The sequence below is a fragment of the Fistularia commersonii genome, chromosome 18, assembly GCF_037954325.1.
Source record: "Fistularia commersonii isolate RoL2024-O1a breed Wild chromosome 18, RoL_Fcom_v1.0, whole genome shotgun sequence".
Classification (NCBI taxonomy): domain Eukaryota; kingdom Metazoa; phylum Chordata; class Actinopteri; order Syngnathiformes; family Fistulariidae; genus Fistularia; species Fistularia commersonii.
The window spans coordinates 15,778,708-15,805,333 of NC_141301.1; the positions used below are offsets into that span (position 1 = coordinate 15,778,708).

The following is a 26,626-nucleotide window of genomic DNA, read 5'->3' on the forward strand; positions in this document are numbered from 1 at the left end:
TCGCTTTGTTTTTTGTTTTTCTTTTGTTGTTATAAATGGTTTATATTATTTGACTTATTTTATTACTATTTGATTTGACAAGTTTCATTTTATTTTTTTTGTAATTTATGTTATTGTTTTTTTTTTGTTAAATTTTTGTTTAGTTTAGTTTTTTTTTATTTTATTTTGGTTCTGTTTTATTTCTTTATATTTTAATATGTATTTTTTGTGTTATTCTATTTAGGTTTTGTTCTCTTTCATTTTATTTCATTTGATTTTAATTTAATTGTTATTTTATTAGATTTTTTGTTTTATTTTTTATTATATTTCGGTTTGATCTTCTTTTACTTTATTTTTTAATTTGTATAATGTTCTTTATTGATTTATTTTCAAATGGTTTTAAATTTAATGTATTATATATTCGTTTTTTTTATTTATTAATTTGGGTTTGATTTAATTTTGTCTTATTTGATGTATTTTTTAGTAATTTAATTTTGTTTTGATTTTATTACATTTTGACTTTTGATTGTCGTTTTTTGTGTTTTTTTGTCTTTCTTTTGTTGTTTTTATTAACTTGTTTTATATTATTCTTTTTGTAATTTTTTTTATGTTTTATTTCTATTTTGGGGGTTCATTTTATGTCTTCGTTTCTTTTTATTTTCGTTCGATATTATTTCATTTTTTCTTCATTTTATTCTTGTGTCATTTAATTCCATTTTTAAATTTTCATTTTTATTTCTTTCCTTTTTAATTTCCCATCTGCTTTTGGAGCTGCAGTTCGTCTTCTCGCCACCAGATGGCGTCTGTGCGGCGTTTCCGGTTCAGGCGCTGCTTCCGCTCGTCTAGTTTCCATGGCAACCCACAACATCGGTCGAGGCTGCCGGTTGACCTCACCTTGAACGGCCAGAAAACGGTTCAAATAGTTCACCGTTTATTTCTCCGGTGTTGCTCCGGATGGCGGAGGAGTGGCGTCTGCAGGCGGCCGGGCTGTGGAGCCTGATGGACGAGCTGAGCGAGCGCAGCCCCGCGGCCTACCGCGCCTTCGTGGGCGAGCAGCTGCGGGCCGGGGCCGAGTTCCACGCCGCGCCGGAGCTCCACGCGTGTCTGCGCACGGAAGTCCTGGTGAGGAAGGTTACACTTGATGGCGACCTCATGAAGGTCCTTGGAAGCCGAGGCTCTGCTCTGCAGGAGGCAGCCGCTTATTCCCACTCCACGACACGCTCTATTCCCATCACATTTTAGGCAAACCAAATTATTATATATATATGCATATTCATATTCATATTCATATATATAGATGTATACATCTATATGTACATATATATATTCCTATCTAAATGTATACATTCATATACACCCATATTTATGTATATATAATACTCTGCAAATATATACAATTCATATATAAAATATGTATGTATATACATTTGTGTTATACATATTTATATATCTCATATATTTTATCTACTTCATATATATATATGAAGATCCAAATTATTTATATAGAAGTTTTCATATGTATAAGAATTTGCAAATGAATTATATATTTAAAAATATATATAAATATACAATAATATGTGTTTAGATTTACATTTAGATCAAATACATGTCTATACATAGATAGATAAATACAAAATTATAAATACATACATATGTGTGTTTACAAGAAGATACAATTTTATTAAAAATGTATATATATGTTGGCTCATGTATACAATATATAAAAATTTGATTTTTAAATGTATACAAAAAACTCGAATAATATATATTTTGTACATGTATGTATACATGTAAGTATCAATTTATGTTAATGGTCATAATAGTGAATCTATATATCTATGCTATAATGTATACTATTCTATGTATGTATCCATTTCCGCATTAATGGACGTATGTATGTATATCTGCATATGCATGTAAGTATATATCATGTGTATGTATGTATATATGTATGAATGTATGTTTTTATGGTTGTAATAATGCATACATGCGTATGTGTATATGTGTATATACATTCATGAATACAAACATATGCATACATACATACATACATGTTTACATAGATACATGCATACAAACAGGTATGACTACATACATTCATACATACATACAGAAATACATACAGAAATACATACATACTCACTTAGGTACATTCACACATATATACATACATACATACATACTTTCATGCATACATACAAACATCCAAGCTTACATACACACAGATTCATTCATATAAAGAAACAGACATACACATTTTATATGTTCATATTTACAAACATTAATATATACATACATACATACATACAAACATACATTCATGCATACATACAAAAAGACGTGCACACATTAATACATACATACATATATACATACATTAACACATACATACATACATTTACATACAGTCATACATAACATACCTGCATACATACATACATACTTTCATGCATACATAAAAACATACATACATACATACTTAAATACACACATACTTTCATACAATCATACATACTAACTTAAATACATATGTACATTTATGATACATACATACATAAATAAAAACATGCATACATGCTTTCATACATACATACATCAATACATTCATACTTACATTCATTCATACATACATACAATCATACATACATACTCACATTCATACATACATACAAAACATACCTACATACATACATACATATGTTCAGGCATACATACAAACATACATACATACATACTTTCATACAATCATATATACACATTTACATACATTCATACATTTATGCATGCATACATACATACATACATACATAAATAAAAACATGCATACATACATACATGCATACATAGATACATGCATCAATACATTCATACTTACATTCATTCATACATACATACATATGCACATACAGACATACATATATACATAAAATACATACATAGATACAAATATAAATACATACATTAATACAAACATAATTCCATACAAACATACATACATACATTCATACCTACATACAAAAAGACGTGCATAGATTCATACATGCAAATATACATACATACATATACACATTCACACATACATATACATAAAAATACATTAACATACACACATACATACATACTTACTTTCATACAATCATATATACAAACTTACATACATACGTACACCCTTTCATACATATATATAAATATACATTCATACATACATTCACACATTCATATATACATACACACATACAGTCATACATACACACATACATTCATACATACACACATACATACATACATACTTTAATACATTCAGACATTCTGGCATACATACATACATACATACATACTTTAATACATTCATACATACAAACATTCATACATACATTCATGCATGCATACATACATACAAACATACATATGCATGCATACTTTAATACATACATATCTGCATAAATACATGAATACATACATATATACATACATAGATACATAAATACGTACATACTTACATATATACTTACATACATACATACATTTATGCTTACATACAAAAAGACATGCATACATTCATACATACATACACATATACATACATAAATACATCAATACTTAAATACATACACACGTAAAAAACATACCTACATACAATCATACATACATTCATGCATACATACATACATCGGACATACATACTTTCATACAATCATATATATACACTTACATACATACATACAAACATGCTTACATACATACATACATTCATACGTACATATGCACAAAAATACATACACACTTTCATATATTCATATAAAAAAACATACAAATAATACATACATACATACATGCATATATTCAGATATACAGACATGCGTATACATACAAACATACTTGCATTCATCCCTACATACATACATACACTCATACATACATACATACATAAATACATGCATACATTCAGACATACGTATACACACATACACAAATATATATATACATACATACATTCATGCATACATTCAGATATAAATACCTACGTACATTTATGCATACATACATACATACAAACATTCATACATACTTACATACATACATACATACAAACGTATAGATTCATCGGACATACATCAATACATTCATACTTACATTCGTTCAAACATACATACCTACAAACATACATACATACATACATTCATACATACATACTTTAATACATTCATACATGGAAACAAACATACAAACATTCATGCATACATACATAGATACATAAATACAGACATGCATACCTACGTATACATACATTCATACATACATACATACATACATACATACTTACTTAGATACATGTATACATATATACATACAAAACAAACATACATACTTTCATGCATACATACGAACATACATACCCACATACACAAAAAATACATACATAGATGCATAAATACTTTCATGCATAAGTACAAACATACTTACATACATACATACATACTTTAATACATACATACGTACAAAAATACATACATACATTCATGCATACATACATACATAAAAACATTCATACATAAATACATACACACATACATACATCAGACATACATACATTCATTCATGCATAGATATATACATCCAAACATACACACATACATTTATACATAAATACATACAAACATACATACATACAAACATACATTCTTTCTTAAATACATACATACATTTATACATACATACATACATATATTTATGCATACATACAAAAAGACAAACATACATACATACATACATACAAAACTATACATACATACATAAAAACATATATACATACATACAAACATACATACAGACATACATACAAACAAACATACATACTTACTTAAATACATACATTCATGCATAGCTACATACAGACAAAGATATATGCATACATACATACATACTTTAATACATTCATACATACAAAATACATACATACCAGAATACATACAAACATACATACACACACACATACATACATATATTCATTCATGCATAGATACATACATACAAACATACATACATACATACATATATACATAGATACATACAAACATACATACATACATTCTTTATGCATACATACAAAAAGACAAACAAACATACATACATGCATAAATACATACTTACTTAAGTTCATTCACACATACATACATACATACATACATACATACATACATACTTTCATGCATTCATACAAACATGCAAAAATACAAATAAAAAGTCATACATACATTCAAGCTTATATACATACATATATTCTTACATATGTACAAACAGACATACACACTCTCATACAATCATATATACACACATACATACATACATATATTCCTATAATCATACATATGTACATAAAGACATAAACACTTTCATAAATTCATACATACAAATAAATAAATACATACATACATACATACATATATTCATGCATACATACATACATGCATAAATACATACGTATATTTATTCATACTTACATACAAACGTACAAACATACATATATACCTATATACTTACACACATACAGACATACACATACATACATACATACATACATACATAAAAACACTCATACATACATAAATACATATGTACATATATACATACATACATACATTCAGACATACATATATATACATACACAAGTACATATATACGTGCATACATTTATGCATACGTTCAGATATACATACATACATACATTTATGCATACATACATACATTCATAGAAACATGATGACATGCGTACATACATACATACATACATTCATACTTCCATTCATTTATACATACACACATAAATACAAACATACTTCCATACAAACATATTTACATAAAATCATACCAACATACATATAAACATACAAAAATACATACATACACACATTCATACAGACACACACACATATGTACATATGCACATACATACATACACACATAAAAACATACATACATACATACATATGTACATACAGACATACATATATGCCTTCACACGTTCATTCATCCACACATACATATATACATTGATACATAAATACATACATATTTACATACATATATATACATACTTTAATACATTCATACATACAAACATACATACATGCATTCATGAACACATACATACAAACATATATGCATACATAGATTAATACATACATATCTACATACAAACATGAAAACATACATAAATACATACACACATACATACATACGTACATACATATATATATACTTACATACATACATACATTCATACATATGTACATACAGAAATACACACTTTCATACATTCATAGAAAATTACAAACATACAAACATACATATATACATACAAACATACATACATGCATATATACATACATACCAATAACATGTATGTATGTATGTATGTATGTATGTATGAATGTATGTATGTGGTGATGAATGTATATGTGTATGTATGTTGTATGAATGTGTGCACCTCTTTTTGTATGTATGCATGTATATATGTACGTATGAATGTATGTATATATGTATGTATGTATGTATGAATATGTGTGTGTATGAATGTATGTATTTATGTATCTATGTATGTTTGTATGTATAAATGTATGAAAATGTGTATGTTAGTAGGTTCATTCATATGAATGTATGTATGTATGTATGTATGTAAGCATGAATATGTGTATGTATATTCTTAGAAGTATGTATGTATGTGGGCATGAATGTGTTTATGTGTGTATGTATGCATTAATATATGTATGAATGTATAAATGTATGTATGTATGTATTTGTATATGTATGTATGCATAAATGTATGTATACATGTATATATGTATACATGTATACATGTATAGATGTTTGTATGTATGTATGTATAAATATCTGCATTAATGTATGTATGAATGTACGAATGTATCTATGTATTTGTGTATGTATGTATGTATGAATTTGTGTATGTATGTATGTATGCATGTGTGTATATATATGCATGAATGTATGTATGAATTCGTAAGTGTGTTTGTATGTATGTATTTGTGTATGTATGTATGTATGTTTGTATGCATGAATGTATGTATGTATGAGTGTATGTATGTATGTATGTATGCATGAGTGTATGTATTTATGTATATGTGTATTTATATATGTATGTATGAATGTATGTATGAATGTTTGTATGTATGAAATTATGAAAGTTTGTATTTCTGTATGTACATATGTATGAATGTATGTAGGTATGAATATCAGCATGAATCTGTGTGTGTATTTTTTGTATGTATGGATGTATATATGTTTGTTTATATGTATGTATGCATGAATGTGTATATTTATGTATGTATGTATATGTGTATGTATGTATGAATATGTGTGTATATATGTATGTATGTATGCATCAATGTATGTATGTTTGTATGTATGAATGTATGTGTGAATGTATGCATTAATGTTTGTATGAATCTATACATACATGTATATGCGTATGTATGTATGTATGAATGTATGCATGAATGTATGCATGAATGTAAGTATGAATGTACAGATGTATGTATGTATGTATGTATGTATGTATGTGTGTATGTATGTATGTATCTATGCATGAATGAATGTATGTATGTATGTATTTTTGAATGTATGTATGTATGTATGCATGAAAGTATGTATGTATGTTCGTATGTATGTATGAACTCTGTATGTATTTATGTATGTATTTGTGTTTGTATGTATGTATACATGTATGTATCCATGTATGTATGTATGAATGTATTAAAGTATGTATGTATGCATGAAAGTATGTATGTATGTATGTTTGTATGTATGTATGTATGTATGTATGCATATCTGTGTATGTGTATGTATGTAGGTATGTATGAATGTATGTATTTATGTATGTATATGGGTATGTAACCATGAATATGTGTATGTATATTTTGTATGTATTTATGTATATATTTTTGTATGTATGTATGTATGTACGTTTGTATATACATGTATGTATGTATGTATTTGTGTATGTGTGTATGTTTGTAGGGATGAATGTATGTATTTATGTATGTATTTATGTATGTTTGTGTGTATGTATGCATTAGAATATGAATGAATTTGTGTATGTATGTATGTATGAATGTATGCATGAATGTATGTATGAATGTATGTATGAATGTACAAATGTATGTATGTATTTATTTGTGTATGTATGTATGTATGTATGTACATTTGTCTGTATGTATCTATGTATGTATGCATTTGTGTATGTATGTATGTTTTTGGGCATGAATGTATCTATGCATGTATGTATATATTTATGTATGCATTAATGTATGTATGAATGTGTGTTTGTATGTATGTATGAATGTATGTATGAATGTATAAATGTATGTATGTATGTATATGCGTATGTACGTTTGTATGTATGTATGTATGTATGTATTTGTGTATGTATGTATGTATGTATGTATGTATGTATTTACTTATGTATGTATTTATGTTTGTATATGCATGAATGTATGTATGAACATATAAAAGTACGTTTGTATGTATGTATTTGTGTACGTCTGTCTGTATGTATGTATGTATTTATGTTTATATGCATAGATGTATGTATGTATGTATGTATGTATGGGTGTATGTATATATGTATGTATGTATATATGATTGTATGTATGTATGTATTAATGTATGTATAAATGTATTCAAATATGTATGTATTAATAAAAGTATATATGACTGTATGTATGTATGTTATGTATGTGTATGCATGTATCAATGTATGAATGTATAAAAGTATGTATGCATGAGTGTATGTATGTATGTATGTATGTATGAATGTATGCATGAATGTATGTATGGATGTATAAAAGTTTGTATGCCTGTATGTACATTACATTACATTACATTTGACAGACGCCTATATCCAAAGCGACTTACAATAGAGGACATAAGGACCGCAAATAACACTTGCAAATACAAGATGTACATATGTATGAATTAATGTATGTATGCATTAATGTATGTATGTATGTATGAATGTATACATGAATGTGTCTATGTATGTATGTATGAATGTATGCATGAATGTATAAATGTATGTATGTATGTGTGAATGTGTGTATGTATGTATGTAGGTATGTATGTATACATGTATGTATGTATGTATGCATTAATGTATGTATATATGTATATGTGTATGTACGTTTGTATGTATGTATGAATGTATGCATGAATGTAAGTATGAATGTACAATTGTATGTATGTATATATGTATTTGTGTATGTATGTATGTATGTATGTATATATGTATGTATGTATCTATTTATGTATGTATGTATGTATGAATGTATGTCTGTATGTGTGTATATATATATGCATGAATGTATAAAAGTATGTTCTTATGTATTGCATGAGTGTATGTATGTATGAATGTATGTAAATATGTATGTATGTAGGTATGTATTGCATGAGTGTATGTATGTATATATATGTGTATGTATGTATGTATGTATGAACGTATGCATGAATGTATATATGAATGTATAAAAGTATATAGGTATGTATATTTGTATGTATGTATGCGTAGATGTATGTATGAATGTATTTATGTATGAGTGTATGTATGTATGTATGTGTGTATGTATGTATGCATGAATGTATGTATGTATGTTTTTCTGTATGAATGTATGTATGTATATATGGATGGATGGATGGATGTATGCATGAGTGTATGTATGTATATATATGTGTATGTATGTATGTATGTATGTATGAATGTATGTATGCATGAATGTATGTATGACTGTACTAAAGTACGTATGTATGCATAAAAGTATGTTGTAGTTTGGATGTGTGTATGTATGTATAAATGTGATTATGTATGTATGTATGTATATGTATGAATGTATGTATGTATGTATGCATGAATGCAGTATGAATGTATTAATGTATGTATGAATGTTTGTATGGCTGTATGTACATTACATTACATTACATTTGGCAGACGCCTATATCCAAAGCGACTTACAATAGAGGACATAAGGACTGCAAATAACACTTGCAAATACAAGATGTACATATGTATGAATTAATATATGTATGCATTAATGTATGTATGTATGTATGAATGAATGTATGCATGAATGTGTCTATGTATGTATGTATGAATGTATGCATGTATTTATAAATGTATGTATGTATGTGTGAATGTGTGTGTATGTATGTAGGTATGTATGTATACATGTATGTATGTATGCATTAATGTATGTATGTATGTATATGTACGTTTGTATGTATGAATGTATGCATGAATGTAAGTATGAATGTACAATTGTATGTATGTATATATGTATTTGTGTATGTATGTATGTATCTATTTATGTATGTTTGTATGAATGTATGTCTGTATGTGTGAATGTGTGTATATATATATGCATGAATGTATAAAAGTATGTTCTTATGTATGTATTTGTGTATTATTGTTTGTATGCATGAATGTATGTATGTATGTATATATGTATGTCTGAATGTATGCATGAATGTATGTATGAATGTATGTATATATATAAAAATATGTATGTATATACTAATGTATGTATGTATGTATGTATATATTTTTGTATGTATGTATGTATGTGTTTATATATATGCATGAATGTATGTAGGAATGTATAAAAGTATGTATGTATATATGTGATTATGTATGTATGAAAGTCTGTCTGTATGTTTGTATGCATGAATGTATTTATGTATGTATGTATGAGTGTATGTATGTATGTATGAATGTATGTAGGTATGTATGTAGGTATGTATGTATGCATGAATGTATGTATGTATGTTTGTATGAATGTGTGTATGTATGTATGTACTTATGTACGTATGTATGTATGAATGTATGAATGTATAAATGTATGTATATATGTAGGTATGTATGTATGTAGGTATGTATGCATGAGTGTATGTATGTATATATATGTGTATATATGTATGTATGCATGAATGTATGTATGAATGTATAAAAGTATATAGGTATGTATTATTGTATGTATGTATGCGTAGATGTATGTATGAATGCATTTATGTATGTATATAAATGTGTATATATGTATGTATGAATGTATGCATGAATGTATGTATGAATGTATAAAAGTATATAGGTATGTATATTTGTATGTATGTATGCGTAGATGTATGTGTGAATGTATTTATGTATGTATGTATGAGTGTATGTATGTATGTATGTATGTATGTGTGTATGTATGTATGCATGAATGTATGTATGTATGTTTGTCTGTATGAATGTGTGTATGTATGTATGTATGGATTTATGGATTTATGCATGAGTGTATGTATGTAAATATATGTGTATGTATGTATGTATGAATGTATGCATGAATGTATGTATGAATGTATGTATGACTGTACTAAAGTACGTATGTATGCATAAAAGTATGTTGTAGTTTGGATGTGTGTATGTATGTATAAATGTGATTATGTATGTATGTATGTATATGTATGAATGTATGTATGTATGTATGCATGAATGCAGTATGAATGTATTAATGTATGTATGTATGTATGAATGTTTGTATGCCTGTATGTACATTACATTACATTACGTTTGGCAGACGCCTATATCCAAAGCGACTTACAATAGAGGACATAAGGACTGCAAATAACACTTGCAAATACAAGATGTACATATGTATGAATTAATATATGTATGCATTAATGTATGTATGTATGAATGAATGTATGCATGAATGTGTCTATGTATGTATGTATGAATGTATGCATGTATTTATAAATGTATGTATGTATGTGTGAATGTGTGTGTATGTATGTAGGTATGTATGTATACATGTATGTATGTATGCATTAATGTATGTATGTAGGTATATGTGTATGTACGTTTGTATGTATGTATGTATGAATGTATGCATGAATGTAAGTATGAATGTACAATTGTATGTATATATGTATTTGTGTATGTATGTATGTATGTATGTATCTATTTATGTATGTTTGTATGAATGTATGTCTGTATGTGTGTATGTGTGTATATATATATGCATGAATGTATAAAAGTATGTTCTTATGTATATATTTGTGTATTATTGTTTGTATGCATGAATGTATGTATGTATGTATGTCTGAATGTATGCATGAATGTATGTATGAATGTATGTATATATATAAAAATATGTATGTATATACTAATGTATGTATGTATGTATGTATATATTTTTGTATGTATGTATGTATGTGTTTATATATATGCATGAATGTATGTAGGAATGTATAAAAGTATGTATGTATATATGTGATTATGTATGTATGAAAGTCTGTCTGTATGTTTGTATGCATGAATGTATTTATGTATGTATGTATGAGTGTATGTATGTATGTATGAATGTATGTAGGTATGTATGTAGGTATGTATGTATGCATGAATGTATGTATGTATGTTTGTCTGTATGAATGTGTGTATGTATGTATGTACTTATGTACGTATGTATGTATGAATGTATGAATGTATAAATGTATGTATATATGTAGGTATGTATGTATGTAGGTATGTATGCATGAGTGTATGTATGTATATATATGTGTATATATGTATGTATGCATGAATGTATGTATGAATGTATAAAAGTATATAGGTATGTATATTTGTATGTATGTATGCGTAGATGTATGTATGAATGTATGTATGTATGTGTGTATGTATGTATGCATGAATGTATGTATGTATGTTTGTCTGTATGAATGTGTGTATGTATGTATGTATGGATTTATGCATGAGTGTATGTATGTAAATATATGTGTATGTATGTATGTATGAATGTATGCATGAATGTATGTATGAATATATAAAAGTATATAGGTATGTATATTTGTATGTATGTATGCGTAGATGTATGTATGAATGCATTTATGTATGTATATAAATGTGTATATATGTATGTATGAATGTATGCATGAATGTATGTATGAATGTATAAAAGTATATAGGTATGTATATTTGTATGTATGTATGCGTAGATGTATGTATGAATGAATGTATTTATGTATGTATGTATGAGTGTATGTATGTATGTATGTATGCATGAATGTATGTATGTATGTTTGTCTGTATGAATGTGTGTATGTATGTATGTATGGATTTATGCATGAGTGTATGTATGTAAATATATGTGTATGTATGTATGTATGAATGTATGCATGAATGTATGTATGAATGTATAAAAGTATATAGGTATGTATATTTGTATGTATGCGTAGATGTATGTATGTATGTATGTATGTATGCATGCATGACTTTATGTATATGTATGTATTAATGAATATGTGTATGTATGTATGTATGTATGAAAGCATGAATGTTTGTATGTTTTTTTGTATGTACTTATGTATGTATATATATTTGTATGAATGCATGTATGCATGAATGTATGTTTGTATGTATGTATGTTTGTTTTTTGTATGTATGTATATGTGTATGTAAATCATGAATGTGTTCGTGTATGTATGTATGTATGTATATAAGTAAGTGTGTATGTGTGTATGCATGAGTGTATGTATCTATGTATGTATGAATGTGTGTATGTATGTATGTATGTATGAATGTCTATATTTATGAATGTTTGTATGTATGCATGCATATGTGTATGAACATATGCATGAGAGAATGTATGTATGCATGTAGCCATGAATTCATACATGTGTATATATGCATTCTAGGATATATATATATATATATACATATATATATACATACATAAATATATAACTATATATATCGATACATGTATGATTGTGTCATTACCTTCATATCAGAATATCATTAATTGTGAAATATACAATGCACACAGAAATTTTTCGAAGTAATTTCGTATTTAAATATACACATATATATATATATATATACACACACATATATATATATATGTATATATATGTGTAACCACACACAGAGTGCTTTAAATGTTTTTTTCGTGATAAAAAGTCAGCAGGGATCGCTGCGTCAGAATGACTTTAATTTGCTTTCAAGCGCAGCGGCCGTCTGGTTGACATTGAGTGTCCTACACGCAGCCCATTTGCAGCTCCGGAGCGCCGCGTGCTTTCACCGGGGGTCGCTTTTAATTGTACGTCTGCGCCCTGATCAGGAACCCGAGAGAGAGTCGCTATACATCAACATATGTGGCTGGAAACGCGTGCCAGCGCCTCGGGATCCCGGCCAGCCATTACCTGTGTACGCGGGGAGCCCGGAACGAGTCGAGGTCCAAGGTCAGCATCGAGGACAACGCCGGGCTACATGATGAGCTGCAGAAATTACTTTGTGTGGCACAATGTGAACTTCACGTGCGTGTCTTGCAGAACGGTGCGCTGTCCTGGATGTGGCTTTTAATCCGGCAGTGCTGCAGGACGCCAAGGACACCAGCGGGATGAGGGAGCTCTGTACGCTGGCTCTGGGTTTTGTCCAGCAGCAACAGGGTGTGAGGATTTCTCCCCAGTACTCTGTGGTGAAGCCCGGCCCGGAGAGCGAACCGGAAGCCTTGCACCGCCGACTCGGATTCCAGCAACTGACAAATGTGGCAAAGCTCCCAGAACAAGTCCGGGCTCCAGGTAAACCTTGTGCGCCTGCAAACATCGGAGTTTTTGCTCTGCAAGTTTGATATTTGCTCACCTTCTCCTGCACTTTGAGGAACCCTTGGTCTTCCCTTCTCGCAGTCAGCCAGACGCCAGCGGCCCTCCTGCAGCAGCTGACCTCCCTGCGCCGGCAGGAGCAGGACGAGGACATCGCTGCCCGTGCAGCCGCGCCGCGCAGCAAGGCGGGTTTGATCCAGGTGGTGTCGAGCACGTACGCGGCGCCTCGGAGGCCGGAGCATCACCTGGAGGTGCAGACGGACGGAGCAGGGGTTCCTCGCAGGGTGGAGCTGACGGTGGAGCTTCCGAAGATATGCTCGGTGTCAGACTGCCGGCTGAGTGTATCCAAGGTGAGCGCTGAGCAGATGCGAGAACACGCTTGGGCGTTGGAACAAGCAAAAGTCAAGACTTTTTTTGCCACTTTGGGTGTTTTCGCAAGCTGAGTGGATTCTCTCTGCAGGAGGATGTGTTGGTGGAAGCGGAGGACATCTACTACCTGCTGCTGGAATTCCCAGAACCTGTAAATGAAGAAACGGCTGCCGCCGTGTTCCATAAACAGACTCGCAGGCTCATTTTAAGAGTGGAGGTTTTGTGACTGCAGGACGGCAGGGGAGACGACCGCCGGTGCTGAAAATAAGTTAAATGACAGTAACAATAAACCCCTGAGCAAACCTCTTCTTTTCCTTTGGTCTTTTCCCTCCAGGGGTCTTCACAGCAAATCAACCTCCTCCATCTAACCCTATTGTCTGTATCCTCCTGTCTCACATCGACGACCTTCATATCCTCTTTCACTACATCCATAAATCTTCTCTTTGGTCTTCCTCGAGACCTCCTGCCTGGCAGCTCCAATTCCAGCATCCGTCTCCCAATATATTCACTATCTCTCCTCTGTACCTCAGCTAAACCTTCAGTAACCTTCCACCCAGATCTTCACCATGGTTTGCACATGAACAGAGGAGTTTTCAGTCTCAGTCATACGAGTCCTGCCCCCCCGTGACAAATTCTTCTTTTCCTTTGGGCTTTTCCCTTCAAGGATCTGCACAGCAAATCCACCTTCTCCGTTTAACCATATTCTCCGGATCCTCCTCTCTCACACCAACTACCTTCATATCCTCTCTCACAACGTCCATCCATCTTCTCTTTGGTCTTCCTCTAGACCTCCAATTCCAGCATCCATCTACCAATATATTCACCATCCCTCCGCTGTCCATGACCCAACCATCTCTGACCTTCTCTCCAAAATATCTAACATGTGCCGTCCCTCTGATGGTCTCATTCCTGATCTTCTCCATCCTGGTCACTCCCTAAGAGAACCTCAACATCTTCATCTCTGGGACCTCCATCTCTGCCTTCTGAGCAAACACACCAACAAAAATAAAGCCAACATTGTACCCTGAAACCAAACCATTGCTCTGCATGAAAAGGAAACACTGACAATAAAAGTGATCCATGCAATAATTCATTTTATTAAAACATCAGCCGGACAACATTGTTATTTGGCAATCTGGAACGGGTGGAAAACGTCAGTAAACGAACTGGGCTCGTCTTTTAGTTTCCACTTTCACAGTATTTGTTATTGGATCACGTCATTTCCGACTTGATTTTCCTGCCCGTGTCGCACGAATTCATTCGAAGAGCTTCAAAAAAGTGTCCCGACGCCGTTTGAAAGACTTTAAATAGAATGTGTAAGAGCTCCAAGTTTATCTCACAAGTATCTTCTCTGGACGGCAGAGAGGTTCTACCTCCTCTCTCCGTGGTCTTCCTCCACCCAGGCCACGATCTTCCCCTCCCAGCCCGGCACCACCGCTCCGTCCTGGAAAACCTGCAAAGCATTTTTACACACACACAAAAAAAAACTCACATCTATAATTCACAAAGGTCCGGGAGGGAAAGTAAAAAAGTACCTTCTCCCTCTCATCAAGTTCTCTGGCAGGGAGCTCGGTCCCGAAGCCCGGAGCGGCCCTATTATTAGCATATCGTGCTTTACGTTTCCCTGCCGACAAGCAAAAAGAGATTTTCTCCTCCCGCGCTTACCTCCTCTTTCACCGTCCCAAACTCCGGGTCCAGAGCCTTGAAGTGGTATCTGAAAGTCCCCTGCCGGTCCACGGCGGCCTTGAAGTCCCGCAGCGTCACCTCGCCCAGCCTGCGGTGGCACGAAAACACACGGATGTGAGTTTCCAGAATAAACAGCCGACCGGTCGGGCGTGGCTGCGCTCGGGGTGAAGGCCCCTCCTGCTGGAGCACCTCCTGCTTCCTTGATCTGCAGGCGCTTAGAGGACCTGATACTCGGCCTTTAGGGGCAAATCTAACACAGACCGCTGTTTGTTTCGGATGAAAGGCGCAGAAAAAAAGCGGTGTTTCGGGGATTTGGGTGTTTGTCTGCAGAAATCCTGTGTTTTTTTTCCAAGGGGATCTTCGGATAAAACCTGACCCGCGGGCCGGCGGCGCTTGCAGCTAACGGCGTTACGTTCGGTTATTCACCTCACCTCTTGGGGATGTTGATGAGGAAAGGGGTGAGGGAGCGGTCGGTGAAGTAGAGCACTTTGGTGGAGACGGCGGTGTCCAACCCCGGGCTGCTGTGAGAGTGAGCCATTTCTGGAAGCGAAACAAAACACGGCGTTGACAAAACGAGGGGTCGAACGGCGCGGCGGAACGGCATCGCTCCATTTGACGGGCAAAATGGACGAGGAACTTGTCGCACTCGAGCTCGGCGGCCAGGAGTCTCGGTCCGAGGAGTTGGCCCGGCGCCCCGGCGATTTGAATTCCTCCTGCGGAGAGAAGGGCAAGAGGCGGTCAACGGTTTGTGACGTCCGTCCGAAGAGGTCGGCCGGCCGCTCGGCTCCTACCCGGCGGGTTTGCCGGCGCTCGGCCTCCGCGGCGTGCAGCCGGTCCATGAGGCTGGCCACGCCCTGCTCCAGGGTGTCCAGGGTGTGGTGCTGAGGATCGTGGCCGGAGAAGCCGTCCCTCAAACTTCGCAGGGCCTCTCGGACCAGCTGCAGCTCCTCGCCCTGTCACGGCACAGCCGGCGGACGGCGGTGAGAAACGGCGTATCCGTCCAGGACGCTTACGAGCATTCGCCCTCTTTCCCACGTCAGATGGAGACGTTAAATCATTTTAAAGCGAATGGAGAACGAAACGAGGAAAAGGGAATAATTCAACAGCCTTGTAGTCGTGATGGAAAGATGTCCCTTGGACTTTTTACTTCTTTTTCAATCAAATGATCTTTTCTTCCGGGTGTTTCTCCTGCCCTTCTGAAGTGAATACAAACACCACGTACTTTAACTGGTACCGTTCAATCCACAGCACTACTTCTTCTCCTTTGGGCTTTTCCCTTCAGGGTCTCCACAGCAAATCCACCTTCTCCATCCAACCCTATTCTCCGGATCCTCCTCTCTCACACCAACTACTTTCATATCCTCTCACAACGTCCATCCATCTTCTCTCTGGTCTTCCTCTAGACCTCCAGTTCCTGCATCCTTCTACCAATATCTTCACTCTCCCTCTTCTGTCCATGACCCAACCATCTCTGACCTTCTCTCCAAAACATCTACCATGTGCCGTCCCTCTGATGGACTCATTCCTGATCCTCTCCATCCTGGTCGCTCCCAAAGAGAAGCTCAGCATCTTCATCTCTGCCACCTCCAGCTCTGCCTCCTGTCCTTTCGTCATCGCCACCGTTTTTCCTGGCTATACAGCATGGCTGGTCTCACCAGTGTCTCCTCCACCTTTCCTCTCCTTCTGACTGATGTTCTTCTATCTCATAAAACCCCTGACACTTTTCTCCATCCATTCCAAGCTACTTGAACCCATTTCTTCTCCCCACTCTCCTTCGCTCTGGACCGTTGACCCTAAGTAATTGAAATCCTCAAACTCCTTGATCTCCACTCCTTGTAGCCTCACCGTTCCACCAAGGTTCCTCTCGTTCACACACATATATTCTTTCTTGCCGCGACTAACCTTCACCCCTCTATCCACGCACAGCGCTGCCGCAGCAAATACTCCACTCGAAAAGGTACGATGTGGAGAAGCAGAAGTCCGCTTTGCTTTTCTCTCACAGCCGTGACTATCTGAGCTTTTTGACGCCATTTCCCGTCTCCCCGGTCACCAGAAAATAAGGCCGCTCATTGAAAGGCGTGCGTCTCCGTACCCGTCCGTGGTCGTGGGCTTTCCGCTGAGCTTCATCCAGCTTCAGCTGCTGCTGCTGGAGAACCCGGTCCTTCCTCCCGTGCTGCTGCTGGAGAAGAGGAGTCCATTGAACCGGCTCGTATTCAGGAAATAATCCCTGCGGCACTAATATCACGGGAAGGTACCTCGTAATCGCTGATAATCTGGTTCCGTTCAGTCAACTTCCTCTGGAGATCCGCCTGTAGAAGGATGGACACGAGTTGAACTCTCACACACACACACACACACACACTGCGAATGCTGGTCAAACATCTCGGCGGCTCCATCGCCGTTCATCTCACGTTCTCCCCCTCCAGCTGATCCCTGGCCATGTTGCTCCTCAGCAGCTCCTGCTTGAGCTGCAGCACGGCCTCCTCCTGCACAGCCAGGCGCTGCTGCAGAGCATCCTAATGAGACGGGAGGGGAATCAAAGAAACATCCGGGAGGGAGGCCTGCGTGCAGGCCCCACCCTCTCCAAAAACATATATAGAAGCGACGTAATATTACAAGAGCAGAGGCAAAGCGGAGCTTCTACGAGCGCAGATTTTGGAAAACAGCGCTCACCTTGATGGCCTGCATGCGTCGCGTCTCCTGTTTGTGTCTCAGCAGCTCCCTCTGCACAAACCAGGAGAGACGTTAGAGCCGCGCCGTCTCCTCATAAAAGTCTAATTACGCCTGCGTATTGTACCTTGAGATCAAGGGCTTCCTCCACGCTTTGGTCCAGTCGGCTGCGGATTAACACCTTCAAAGGGAGACAGCGGCGGCGGCGTAATTAGAGAATTGAGAAATGTCAGGACGTGCGAGGAGGCGGCGGCCGTCCGCCCGGCACAATCCGGCAGATTCGAGAGATTCATTTGTGTTCTTTAGCCGTTCTCCAAGGAGCGGCGGCGGAATGGCCGACACTTGGCGGCGAGCGAGCGTTTCTTTCTGGAGTTAGCTAAAAAAAAAAAAAAAAAAAAAAAAGAGGAGTCGGCGTACCAGCTGCTGCTCGGCGCCGGCGCGGTTATCTCCAAAGCCCACGGGTCCGTCCTGGTCCTCCTCGGGGAGGGAACCGTTGAGCAGCAGCGCCTGCGGGCAAACACACAATCCCCATTACGGAAGCCGCCACGTCACCCGGACCTGTTCTGGCTTCACCTTCACAGAATCACACAGTTTAAATCCACAGTCACGCTTTTTGGAATCTCCAAAAGAAGGGATTCGAACAGAAACCCGGTTCCAGATCCGTCAGTGGACGAGCGGGATCTTGGATCCGACCCCTGAGAAGACGACTTTTATTCCATCAGAAGTGAACTGTATTTTTATCGCTTCTGTTCACCGACATTTTTCTGTTATTTTTAGCAGGAGAACACTATAAATAAAATCCCCCCTCTCTGTTTAGTTTCTTGAAAAGAAACAGTAAAAAATCAGTGTTCGGCTTCAAAGTGCGCGCGGCGACGCTGCAGTTCCGTCGTCCACCTGTAAGCGGAACACCATCCTCCTGGCCTCCTGCATCTCCCGCTCCAGCTGCTCCTGGTGGGCGTCCAGCTGCTCCTCCCAGCTCTTCTCCTGCTCCTGCTGGTCTTGCACGCCGAGCGCCAGGGAGGGACACAAACCGCAGAGGGAAACCTCGTCTGAAAGGCAGACGAGGCGGAGGTTGAGGAGGTTGAGGAGGTTTAGGGGGTTGGGGGGGGGGGTCGGCCTTCCCTCCCGGGGCGCCCCCAGCACGCCGCCTGCTCTACAACCGACCTGTGACCTCTTTCCTGTCCTCGGGCTCGGACCTGTCGTCCCGACGTTCCTCCCGGTCCTCCCCGCCGTCCGGGACGGCCTCCTCGTCGGGCCGGGTGATAACGTACTCGTCTTTGGGCGAGCGGGCCGGGCTGGCCGAGCTGAGGCTGGAACAGATGGCGCGCACAGGCAGCAGTGAGTGTGTTTGCATCCCCTGCCAAAAGGACGGCGATAAATAAACCTCGTACCGTAAAAATGGAAATACAGACTGTAACAACTCCCGGAGGAGCGGGCAAATATGAATTAATCCCAGCCGGGCTGAATATTCAGATGGACTCCGTTTTAAATCCCCGCAGGAATATGGAGAATCACACACTGTTTGACTAATTCTTAACGGGAAGAACGCGCAACAAACCCTGGAACCTGCTGGAAAACAGCCAGCGCTGGCAGTTTGGCTCGCTCATACTGTATGTGCTCATACGTTACACAATTATAAGTACAATTAGCACAATTATTACGGAAACTAGCCACATACATTTTCTGTCTGACCTGGGACGGTTCAACACCTGAGAATCCTTGTAACTATTTACTTCAGCGAAACCTCCTCTTACAGGCTCGAACAGCTAGTCGTTCCTTCAACCACATCATGAAGAGACGTCCGACCGTTCAGCCTCTCATGATCCTGACAAAGTAGGGTCTCCACTGGACCTCCTGCATATGTTTGGACTGCGGGAGGAACCCGGAGAATCCGGAGGAACCCCACGCAGACACAGGGAGAACTCCTCCTCCTTCTCCTTTTCCTTAGGGCTTTTCCCTTTAGGGGTCTCCACAGCGAATCAACCTTCTCCATCTAACCCTGTACTCTGGATCCTCCTCTCTCACACCAACTTCATGTCATCTCTCACCACGTCCATAAACCTTGTTTTTGGTCTTCCTCTAGATCTCCTGCCTGGCAGCTCCGCTTTGGACATGAACAGAGGAGCGTTCATGTCCAAACCATCTCAGTCACCACTTTGTCTCGGTCATACATGTCCCGCACCCCTGTGACAGAGTCTTCTTTTCCTTAGGGCTTTTCCCTTCAGGGTTCTGCACAGTGAATCCACCTTCTCCATCTAACCCTATTCTCTGGTTCCTCCTCTCTCACACCAACTACTTCATGTCCTCTATCATGATGTCCATCCATCTTCTCTTTGGTCTTCCTCTAGACCTCCAGTTCCAGCATCCGTCTACCGATATATTCCCTCTCTCTCCTCTGTCTATGACCCAACCATCTCAGCCTGACTTCTCTGAAACATCTACCATGTGCCATGTGATGGGCTCATTTCTGATCCTAGCCGTCCTGGTCACTCCCAAAGAGAACCTCCACATCTTTATCTCTGCAACCTCCAGCTGTGACCTCCTGTCTTTTGATCATTGTCACCGTTAAGGGAGAACATGAGGGCGAAAATATATCTAAGTCATCCTTAAACTGTCCCTCTATATTCGAGGGCTGAACGGGACGGCGGTGCTCCGCCTTTGGACGAGCTTTGAGAAGAAATGGACTGAAGCTCCTCCTCGCTGTGTTGGGAACAAACATTTTCCCACGATGGATGACCATCGGACCTCCCAGGAAATTCTGGACAGAGTAAAATTCCCCCGTGGCTAGAACTTCAAAACCTCCCTTGGAGGGGTCGCCGCCTTTATCTGCTGTTTATGTAAATACATGTTGTGATTCGGAGGACTGGGCCGCCCGCCATCTTCCCTCTGCCAAGTTTGAGGAGATAAAGTCCGGCCAGCGTTTTTCACGGCCCTTCAATAGAAGCCTTTTTTTCTGTCGTGTCTGCAGGTGGAAATAAACAGGAAGCAGAATTTAACTTTGAATTTAGGAAGGGAATTTGCCTCCCGTGCTCCTCGGGCTTCAAGAAAAACTAACATGGGAAAAAAACAGGGCTTAAAGTGTAGGGATAAAACCGTGTTCAGAAGCCCAACATTGTCCCGCGGGATTGAATTTGCACGGTTAAACTTTCCTCCCCGTATATGCAGGGAGATTTAGATGGCGGTCGATGAGATTTTCTGCTTAGCTAATTGCATTACTTTGCACGAGCTAATATCGCGCTCAACCTGCGACGTTTCCCTTGCAGCTGCGCTCGTCCTGCGCGGGCCCGTCTCCAAGCCGCAGACTCCTGACGCAACCGCTATCGAGATGCGGCTGCAATTACCGCTAATGGGTTTGCGAGGGATGCACTTACAAGCACAGCTGTGCCGTATGCTAATAGGGGCTAATCGACATACAGCGGCAATTTCATAAATGCCGAGGGCGCGTCTTGGCTGCGCTCGCGACGACGTATAGCTTGCTAATAAACACAAGGTGGACCTGGAGACGGCGGGGTTTTAGATTCGCAGGTATCTGGTAATAAAGCAGACAAATGCCGGGTCAAAAAGACATGTAGTAAATATGCAGCACCCCCCCCCCCGGGTTGGACTCGCAGGTTCAAAACAAATTTAACGCAAAAACACAGATGGAAATTCCACCCCGATGGCTGCAGAATGTCAGACAGCGAGGCAACGACTCTGAGCCCCGGGTCAAATTATCTTCATCTTCCTGGTAACACGTCAACAGGACTGCACGGCGGCACAGAAGGACAACAAGTGAGAAATAAATGAACAAACAGCGCTACGGTGTGTGCGTGGGGTTCCTCAGGGTTCTACGGGTTCTAATAATTCTCCGTATGTGCAATAGTTCCATTGTCCCGCCCCCATTCTGTTGTCCATTCTTATCCTTGTTGTTGTTATTGTTGGATGTCTTTTGCTATCTTCTCACTGTCTCTCTCTTTATATTTATTGATACTATAACTGTTACGCTGCTGTGATAAAAGAATTTCCCCTCTGGGGATCAATAAAGTTTATCTTATCTTCTGTGCAATAAATATTTTACGGCACAGCAACCCCTACTTATACACTAAGTTACTACATGTAATAATATACATGTACTTTTACATACACGTTACATGTATTTTTACATACATTTCACTTTATTTTTATTTATTTCAGTTGATCTTTACTGTTCTTTTCATTTTAGTTTTTATTCGCCATTTGATTCTTTATTTTTATATAGAGCCTTATTTTGATTCTTCCCCGCTTGACTCTGTCGCAGGAGCTGCTGTCAACAAAAAGCAATTTCCCCCTGGGGAATCAATAAAGTATCCTGATTCTGATTCTTTCACAGTCCAAACACATGCAGGAGGTTCTTTGAGACCCTGAATTGTCCAGACGGGTGAACGTCTCTCTGTTTCTATCTATGAGGCCCTGTGACGGATCCAGGGTGAACCCCGCCTCTCGTCCAATCACAGCCGGGATAGGCTCCAGGCCCCGCCCCCTTATGCATGATAAGCTGTATGTATGATGAGTGATTTAATCCTATCCTGCCATGATGATCCCTCAGCGATTCTCCACCGAGGATCAGAACACGGGCCTCGCGTGTTGGTCCGGTATCTCCGAATCTCTACGCTCGCTGATTCCTGACGCCGGAATCGCACAGTATCATCCAGCCGACATCCACCGCACCACAAACAACCCCCTCGGCCAGATCCGGGGCCCAAAACCGTAGATTACATGCAGGGATTTGCATGAGATGAGGCCCGGTGCCGGATTAACACCAACGGCGGTGAAAAGTCACCGCGCTAAAATGCAGCGAGTGATTTCTGGGACAAAGAGTTCCCCGTGAAAACACGACACCGGGAAATAGCATTTGTTATGACACGAAAATAAATGAATTCCAATCTTTTGTTAAGTTTGTCGACGCTCTCCCAGAGGAGAGACTTCTACAAACAACTGTCTGGGACACATTCAGTGAGAATAAGGAACAAAATCTATGCAGACTACAGAGAGCACAGGTAATTATATCATTATATTAGGGGCATGTTGTATCATGACAACATGCAACATTAATACTTGCAGACAGACAGACAGACAGACAGACAGACAGACAGACAGACAGACAGACAGACAGACAGACAGACAGACAGACAGACAGATAGATAGATAGATAGATAGATAGATAGATAGATAGATAGATAGGCATAAACACACACTTAGACAGGCAGACACGCTTAAATTCACAGACAGACACATTCACATAGATAACCAGACAGGCGCACACACACACACAAGCACACACACACTCTTACATAGACGGGGGAGAGACACACACAAACACACGTATAGACAAGGACACACACAAACACACACACATTGACATGGACAAGCACACACACACACACACACATAAATAGATACAGTATACTGATAGATAGATAGATAGATAGATAGATAGATAGATAGATAGACATGTTGGTGATGGAGGACAGACAGCCGTTGCTAGGCAACCCCGCTGCGCTCAGAGACACACCCACTCCGTGCGCCGTAAACACCGAACAATAACCCGCCTCGGCCTCCGCCACGCCGTTGTTATGGATACGGGCAGTCGGCCGATACATCCCATAACCGCGGAGACGCCGCCCGTCCGAAGGTGTGGCCGCCGCGGCCGGAGAGACGCGTCTTACCATTTCATCTGTTTGGCCCCCATGCTGGAGTCCCCGGGTCTAACCTGCCGCCGGGCCGCGGGTGGAGCCCTGCTCCCCGGTCACGACCATCGCCGAGCCCCGCCGGAGCCCCCCGGAGCCCCGCCGGAGCCCCGCCGGAGCCCCGGAGCCCCTCTGCCCGCAGCGCTCACGGCGCCTCCCGCCGCATGGCCGGCGAACCCCGCACAGATCCCGCACACGAAACCCCGGAACCGAGTGCCGATCGGTGCCAGGGCTGGATCCGAGCTGGCAGGGAGGGAGGAGGGAGGACAGGAGGGAAGGAGGGAGGAGGAGGAGGAGGAAGGGAAGGAGGAGGAGGAGGGAAAAACGGAGGGGGCCGGCGGCTGCAGCCCGCCCGCCTCGTCTCGGAGCTCAAACGGCTCCCATTTTGGATTCCAGTGTCTTTGCACCTCCTTCTGCTCACAATCCCTCCTCTGCTTCACCCCTTCTTCATCTCCTCCGCTCCGGATCACTCCTTCCTCCTCTCTGGGCCGGCAGACATGGCCGTGTCTGGGTGTGCTGGCCCTCCCCTCCCCCCTCTCCTTCCCCATGCAGGGAGAACGAGGTCTCTAAGCCTGGAAGAGGAATCCTTTTGTGCGCGCACACACACACACACACTAGCTGTGCAGGTGTATGTTTAGCAGGAAACACACACACAACAACATGCGGAGAGATGAGAAGGTTCATGATGGAGTCACCGAGTGCAAAAACACAGAAATACAAACAACACAGAGAGATGCACCGGTGCAGGATTTGGCACCTGAGAAGGTTTGAAGGTCCAAATAGCTGTTTGGGTCTGAATGTTAGGAGGTACCTCAGCATCTCCGCCACTACCTGCCCGAGAAGGATCCGGCATTCTGTCCTGTTTACATCTTGGCTCGCATGGAAATGGTTCTGTATAACAAACATGGGCAGCGCCAGAAGGTCCCTGGTTGGATTCCCACAGGGGGACTTCCTGTGTGGAGCCTCCATGTTCTCCCCGTGTCTGCGTGGAGTTCCTGCTGCAGCCCAAACACAAGCAGGAGGTTCACTGGTGACCCTACATTGTCCACAGGTGTGAACGAGAGGGTGAATGGCTGCACGTCTGCCAGCGCGAAAGAACGAACGTTAGCACGGACCGACATGTCCACTCCTACAATGCAGGGAACCGAAGAAGAAGTTTTCCGCTCGTCTCCTTTCCCGCTGAAGGTCGGCTAAATTGTTCCTGTCACTAAAAAACAAACCCAAATATTCCAGAGACCTTCAGAAAAGCACCCCGGCTCATTTCCCTCGCAGATGAGTAAAATAAGTTGTTTGATGAGCACAAATTAAAATATGCACGTATACTCTTTGCTCGGCGCCAGAGGTTGAGCCGAGACTCGCTCTCGGAGATTTTGTAACTTCTTCAAGGTCGGACCGGGGCCGGTAACGATGTTGAATTTCGGAGACGTGACCGAGCCGCTGCAGCCGCGAGGAACAGGAGAAGCGCGTTCCGGAGCGAGCGTTCAATCCGTGCGGGGAATTCGCAATTCAAAGTGACGGGAAAGTCACGCCACCACCGGGGAGCCGGGAGGTGAGACGAAAGGAGAGCGGCGTAA

At 39.0% G+C, this 26,626-nt stretch overlaps 2 protein-coding genes across 4 annotated transcripts; one reads left to right on the forward strand and one right to left on the reverse strand.

Annotated features, from left to right (window-relative positions):
• The first annotated feature begins 81 nt into the window (after positions 1 to 81).
• Positions 82 to 15,296, forward strand: pih1d2 (PIH1 domain containing 2). Its single transcript, XM_086164573.1, has 5 exons — positions 82 to 1,101; positions 14,142 to 14,262; positions 14,353 to 14,601; positions 14,707 to 14,972; positions 15,083 to 15,296. Exons 1-5 carry the CDS (start codon positions 934 to 936, stop codon positions 15,215 to 15,217), a joined length of 939 nt encoding a protein of 312 aa, XP_086020699.1. The 5' UTR covers positions 82 to 933; the 3' UTR covers positions 15,218 to 15,296.
• A 769-nt stretch (positions 15,297 to 16,065) lies between these two features.
• On the reverse strand, positions 16,066 to 25,589 carry dixdc1a (DIX domain containing 1a). 3 transcript variants are annotated; one of them, XM_086164158.1, is made up of 14 exons: positions 25,032 to 25,589; positions 20,512 to 20,657; positions 20,242 to 20,396; positions 19,765 to 19,854; positions 19,475 to 19,528; positions 19,351 to 19,401; positions 19,089 to 19,193; positions 18,933 to 18,986; positions 18,770 to 18,856; positions 17,469 to 17,630; positions 17,324 to 17,390; positions 17,109 to 17,217; positions 16,657 to 16,765; positions 16,066 to 16,444 (listed from the first exon to the last, which is right to left on the reverse strand). In XM_086164158.1, the coding sequence occupies exons 1-14, from the start codon at positions 25,052 to 25,054 to the stop codon at positions 16,361 to 16,363; spliced, it is 1,296 nt and encodes a 431-aa protein (XP_086020284.1). In that variant the 5' UTR covers positions 25,055 to 25,589; the 3' UTR covers positions 16,066 to 16,360. The 3 variants fall into 3 exon arrangements, with proteins under 3 accessions (XP_086020284.1, XP_086020285.1, XP_086020283.1); XM_086164159.1 differs by having other exon boundaries at positions 18,770 to 18,853; positions 25,032 to 25,586; XM_086164157.1 differs by having other exon boundaries at positions 20,512 to 20,704; positions 25,032 to 25,171.
• Positions 25,590 to 26,626: the final 1,037 nt, after the last annotated feature.

What these genes read in the sequence shown, in the direction of transcription:
- dixdc1a (XM_086164157.1), bottom strand. An exon ending in AAGCCCACGACCACGGACGG is followed by an intron (nt 17,631 to 18,769) that starts GTACGGAGACGC and finishes GTGCCGTGACAG; the next exon opens with GGCGAGGAGCTGCAGCTGGT. An exon ending in CTCCTGGCCGCCGAGCTCGA is followed by an intron (nt 17,218 to 17,323) that starts GTGCGACAAGTT and finishes TTTCGCTTCCAG; the next exon opens with AAATGGCTCACTCTCACAGC.
- pih1d2 (XM_086164573.1), top strand. Translation starts at nt 934, where the DNA reads ATGGCGGAGGAGTGGCGTCTGCAGGCGGCCGGGCTGTGGAGCCTGATG. An exon ending in GTCTGCGCACGGAAGTCCTG is followed by an intron (nt 1,102 to 14,141) that starts GTGAGGAAGGTT and finishes CGCCCTGATCAG; the next exon opens with GAACCCGAGAGAGAGTCGCT. An exon ending in AGAACAAGTCCGGGCTCCAG is followed by an intron (nt 14,602 to 14,706) that starts GTAAACCTTGTG and finishes CCCTTCTCGCAG; the next exon opens with TCAGCCAGACGCCAGCGGCC.